We start from the raw sequence: 6,000 nt of genomic DNA on the forward strand, positions 1-6,000 counted from the left end.
ATTTCATACTTCTCTTTTAGTATCCAAGCTAAGAATAAAGGACAGCAAGAACTGGAGCTAGGGGGAGCTGACGCTCACGGCAGTGTTTAGCCCAGATAGTGTCTTTGCCGCTGCGACTTCCCTGAGTGTCCTTCATAAGAGCTGGTCCTCAGCAGCCACTCCCCGTCAGGGACACCAGGGTGATGCTGTGCACACCCGCAGACAAGCACACACACACACACCGGGTACCGTGGCAGCACACAACCAAACACACACAGAGATAGAAATCCAAAAGAGCAGTCCAGGAACAAAGAGGCAGGAGGGGTCTTCCGTACAGAGTTCCAAAGGATAGGTTTATTGGAGGGATCCAGGGACGAAAGATCCGAACAATTGGGGGTTCCAAGGTTATATAGGGGGAGGTACCATGGGCAGGCAAAGCACCCTTAACCAATAAGGTGAGGGCCAGGGGGAGGAGCAGACACAAACTGACAGGGTTGGAGCCAATAGGGAAGGAAAGGGGTGGGACCGGGGAACCACAAACCAATAGGGCTTCAAACAATGTGGGAGGTTCTAGAAAACATGGATATTCAATAAGGAACATAAAGAAAAAGGGGAGGGTGGCCAACGGGCCAACCAGCTGACATGTATATAGCACAGCAAAGATCTCACCGTAACCAAAGGTGAGATTCTAAACTTCAGTACCGGCCCACCAACAATCCCAGACTGATCCAGGGCCTTGCAACTCCCCGACAGGTCCCATTGCGGCCTCAACCACTGCAACAGGAACAATTCTATTAAAAGCTTAATTTAAAAATATTTAGTTTGATAGGTGATGCATATCAAAAATAAGTATACCTGTTAGTATGCTAAAGCTGCTTAAAAAAGAAATAAATCCAGGGCAATGCTGAAAAGAATGATTCATCACAATCCTGATAAAATCAAGTAGTGCCACATCATGTTGTTACTGTGATGAAATTATTAGATCCATAAACCAAATTCTGTCTTAAGGAGCTAAGTAGACTCAATACCACAACTTACAAATCAGTAACACCGATCAAGTAAATTCATAAAGAAATGAACAGTGTGTATGCATAAATTCATGAGAAACATTTAATAGCTGGCTAAGTGTTACACAGTTTTCTTGGGGTATTTTTTATAATGTTACGGCTTCTGCACATTTAAGCAAGATCTTTTGAGCTTAGTTGGTCTGTCCTAGATTCTTCTGAGTTTTCATGGTAATAACTTAATCATTCAAACTTAAATCCTCACTCAATGCAGAATTATTGGAAACCATCACTAGAGCTGATCCTTTTGCTCTGCTGTTATCAAATTTCATTTATTAGTTTCACAAATGTGTAATTTGCTTATCTGGTTTCTAGTGTTAAATCTTTTATGCTTCTGTTGGTCTCTTGAGTAGCTCTGACCTCATTTTCTGTTACTTTAAATAAACATACTGTTGATTCTTTGACCCTTCAGTGGTCTCAACCATGTCATCTTCATCACAATCCCATAGCGTTTTTTAGAGAAGCCTCTTCATTTTTTGTGGATAGTTCTTACGAATTTTCCTAAACATGCAAAACACTAAAGAGGACCAAGTATATAAACTCTGTTATTTTCTCATTCCCCTTTTAATTTAGTATCCTGCTTTTTAACTTCAGTCATATATGCTAAAATACATTAATCATTTTGTTTGATGCCTCATCAATTGATCCCAGTGCAGTTATATCTTAAGACGTGAAATCCGTCTATCCTTTTCCTTTCACTGGTTGTAGATTTCACCTTGAAACTATCGGTCTTTATGTGATGAATTGTCCTCAGGCTAGTAAAACTTTGCCTTTAACAATACTAACAACAATGCATACTGATGATCTGTCAGGAAAAATGTAACATTATGTTGGCCTGCCTAAAGCAACAGTTAAAGAAAACTGAAATTGCTTTAATGCTATATGCATGACCTCAAGCATCAACTTCACTATCCTACTTAAAAAAGAAAAAAATTCAAACGTCCTAAATTGTTTCTGTTCTCTGGAACTGAACAACTCAGTCATGCCTGTGTGAAACATCATGCAGTGGTAAAAAATGAAACAGTAACAGAACCTGCTGTGCATCCTCTTTTCTGCAGTGACCTCCATGTAGCAAAGATAAATCAAAACAGAGGTGGATAAACATAGCCGGAGTCAAAAAATTGAGAAAGACTTTTTTTTTCTAATGTGCATAAATACAAATATGAGAATTCTGTACTTTCTTTGACCCTAGTAATGCCATTGTTAATTTCTATAACAGAAAAGTGTCCCTAGGTGTGCTAGATATGAGTGCAGGTCTATAAGGTGCTCTTTAGAGGGCATGTGTGTAGGAAGGGACAGTAATTTTGACGGACGTTTTTTGATGCACCTCAGACATTTTCCAATTCTGATTTGATTCTTTCACATGATTTTCTTCTTGGCTAGGGTTGGGAAAAATTGTTTAATTAATATTCCGGTAAAATACCCTTATACAGTAAAGCGTTCAAATGGGAAAGGTGATGCAAAGTGGGTGTCATCATGAAGGTTACTCACTGAGCGAACACAATCATGATGGATGAGCTCACATACAGCAAATCTCTCTGCAAGAGCCATTTTTGCCATGGCAGGACTTTTTCATGGCTGTACTAATCCACCTTTTTTATGAGAACCAGATGAAATTTTTCATTTTGCTATAACTTTCACTTTAATTGATATAATTAACTATTGAAAGATTATGTAATAATTTTATTTTATACTGTTGAACATTTTCCCTTTATAATTCTTTCTGGATAAGAAAAGTGTGTTGATATATGTTAGAGAATGTTTTTTTGAAGCCTTCTCACCCTAGTATTAAAGTGAATAAATGATACATTAAATATCAGATACTCAGTGACTGAGTAATAAAATTTCATTATATCAACACAGGATTTCATCAGTCAACTCATACACATGGGAGTGACAGAGAGACTATTCTTCCCTATAAACCAAAAGCATGAACTCTAAGTTAACTTTGCTAGTCAGGAAGGAGCTTGGAGGGCTCTCTGGAAACCACACCTTAGGCAGTTTCAGTCCAAAAAGCCTACAGAATATGAAAGAGAGGGTGCTAAGAACAGAACAGACGACATCAGTAGACTAGCACAGTATTGTATTACTGGGAATTTTAGGCATGTAAATATTTGTAACATTGCTTCAAAAGGACACAGTCTTATCCACGCTTCACTGATATTAAAAAAAAGTTCTTGGTTTTTTGTTTTTTGGGGTTTTTTTTAGCTTTGGCTACAAGTAATTAACTGCCCTATATTGTTTTTTCTGCTTTGTTTTCTGAATGAAACTTCTAGCAGAGTTTCATTACTCTTAACACTTTAAATTGTTCTTTCAAGCCTACATTTTATCATTTGTTGTTTTAATCTCAATTTAAATGAAATGAGCACCTAAAAATTCTGTTTTTCCATAATTTTTCATTAAGTAGCTTTTGAAGGAATTCTTTTAGAACCTGCCTGCGGTTGAATGTTTCATTATCCAATTATTGTTCATAGCCACTGTATTTTAGTATTATTTACAAGAGTAATGTGAAATTTTTTTGGTTAAACCATAAAAAATAATCAGCCTTCTGAACTATGTATTGATGGAATGGAAAATACATATTCTTTATTGGGTAGCAGAGAAAATGAACTAAGCTGTGCAAAGCATGATAAATAAAAGATGCCTTATTTTCATCAAAAGCCCATAAATGTTAAGTCAGACATAAAGCATTTATTCATTGCTTGGGGAATAACAGTCAATGCAACAGGACACACAAATTGCAAGATGCCCCAGAGCTTGAAAAATCCTCACATTCACTGTATACACGTCTACCCTTGTTGTAATTAAATTAGTTTCAGTAAAGAAATCCTGTAAAATATTGAAATTGAAATTAAATGCAAGTGAATAAAATAATTTTTTCTTGGAAATATACTGGAAAAATATTAGTACATGGAATAAAGAGTATTTGCAGACACAGAAAATTAAATTTATTAATAAACCTGAGCACACTAGTAACAGCTTTTTAGATATTCCATGTTGATTTCATGCACAATTAAATTGAGTCACCTTAAGTTTATGAATTGGTACATATACTTCTGATAAATACCAGGATTCACATTCTCACATTCTGATCTATAGTGCCCAGCAAAATTGGCTACTTTCAGTGTTTCTCTTATCCTATGTCATGTCTCGTAGCTGCTAAAGATGCAGTTCCCTTATAGACAGAAAGTAAGGGTCAACAGCTATGGTAGTAGCATTTTAATCCAAGGTGACACTGCTGTATTTGTATTTCTTTGCTGTTATATCATTGAATCTTTTACACCTCTTAAGTCTATCAATGCTACCTCCCTGATTATTGTAATCTTCAGCCCTTCCCACTCTTCTCTCCAAACTTTTTCACTACTAGTAGTCCTCTCTCTTCTCCTCTCGGATCCTTTCCTATACACGACCTTACACATCTTTCTAGACCTGGGTTATCTTTTTAGTTGCATGTGCTCAGCACTCTCTTACTTCTCCCCTCAGCTCTCTACAATTCATCTCTTCATGAAGTTGTTCTCGCTGGCTTTTCCCTTTCATTAATCCCTTCACCCTCCAGCACCCAGCCAGTTGCCATCTGTTTTGCCTTGGTTTGTATATCTTGCCTAACAAGCTTGTCAGCTTTTTGCAGCAGTGATCTTTATACTGATACAGTCTTTTAAGCTTGTGGCGCTTGTATTTATGTTTTGTAATGATTAATTAATTAATTCCATTAATGGAAAAACTGGTGAAATTGCTACAACATGTATGCTAGTGCACACTGCAGGTCTAGGAGTTGAAAGACCTACCAGGCAAAGCTAGAGGCAGTACTGCCATTCAGTAGTTCCTTGCTTTTGCGTTTGTACAGTTAGTCTATAGTCATGCACAAGTCTCTCTCTCTCTGTGTTCCTGTTTCCCAATCTATGGGACTTGGTAAAGCACTTAGAAAGGTGTGACACACAATACGTATCTACATTTTCGAAATACAAAGTTTCCTTCCAGATGTACAGAAACAGCAATATCATTGGAAACTTCTTAATTTATTAAAATACTGAGGATTTAAGAGTCTGCAACCCTACAGAGCCTTGCTAATTGCTATATACTCTCCCAGCTCTGGGGCCACTTCAGCAGTAAAAGAAGATGGTTTTAAATAAACCTGAAACATCCCCTGGGAGAGACTTCTCACTTAAAGTACTAAGAGCAGATGCAGAACTTGATTAAAGAGAACAGATGTTTGAAGAGTGTTTTGCTTTCTAATTTTTTTTAAATAGACAAATTTAAGTTTCAATCACTCATGTTTTATTTGATAACTTTCATGGTTGCTTAGTAATTACTAAATGGAATATAAGAACTTAAGAGATTATTACACAAATGTCAAATGACTTTTCAAATTATGTTTTGAAGTCCTTGTTTATTCTTTTCAAATAATTTTGGTGCTATGTTTTATATGCATTTTTCAGCATTTAATCATGTTTTCCTTTCTTTTCAGCTTCTTAATTAAATGAATTCAAGCGGGATTCATTTAGAGCTGCTTACCATGAAGATAAGCTATAACTGCTATTTTCAGCCCACCAATGTCACATGTATTCAAGAATCTTTTGTTGGTTCATCTGTTTTTGTGATAATTTATATAGTATGGTGATAGAGAAATGAATGCAGTTTTATGCAATGAATGCGTAATTTATAGAAACATATAGTAAACATCTCATTGGGAAGCACTAAAATGTAATGAATATGATGTGCTCAAGAATTTAAATAAATTTCAGTATAATGGTCTTCTGTGTAAGTCTTCCTTATTAAATGTACTACATGGATCCAAAGGATATTTCCAAGATTTTTCACCTGAATTTTGTTTTGAGATGTGTTTTAGAGCTGAACAAAATAACATTAGTTCTTTAGCTACTATTAAGAGATATAAACTGGTGGAAACTGTCATTTTTAATGACTACACCATGCCCCACTTTGCTTTGTAACGGAGTAC

At 36.2% G+C, this 6,000-nt stretch overlaps 1 protein-coding gene across 2 annotated transcripts in view; it reads left to right on the forward strand.

Moving 5' to 3' along the window:
• The window catches only part of TUSC3 (tumor suppressor candidate 3), a 113,695-nt gene extending 107,901 nt beyond the window's left edge, over nt 1-5,794 (forward strand). For both annotated transcript variants that reach the window (XM_032109636.1, XM_032109637.1), the window contains exon 10: nt 5,509-5,794. In XM_032109636.1, coding sequence (XP_031965527.1) covers nt 5,509-5,524 — 16 coding nt within the window. In that variant the 3' untranslated portion in view covers nt 5,525-5,794. The remainder of the gene's footprint in view (nt 1-5,508) is intronic.
• The last annotated feature ends 206 nt before the right edge of the window (nt 5,795-6,000 follow it).

Source organism: Corvus moneduloides, chromosome 5 (genome assembly GCF_009650955.1).
Source record: "Corvus moneduloides isolate bCorMon1 chromosome 5, bCorMon1.pri, whole genome shotgun sequence".
In the NCBI taxonomy this organism is placed as follows: Eukaryota; Metazoa; Chordata; class Aves; order Passeriformes; family Corvidae; genus Corvus; species Corvus moneduloides.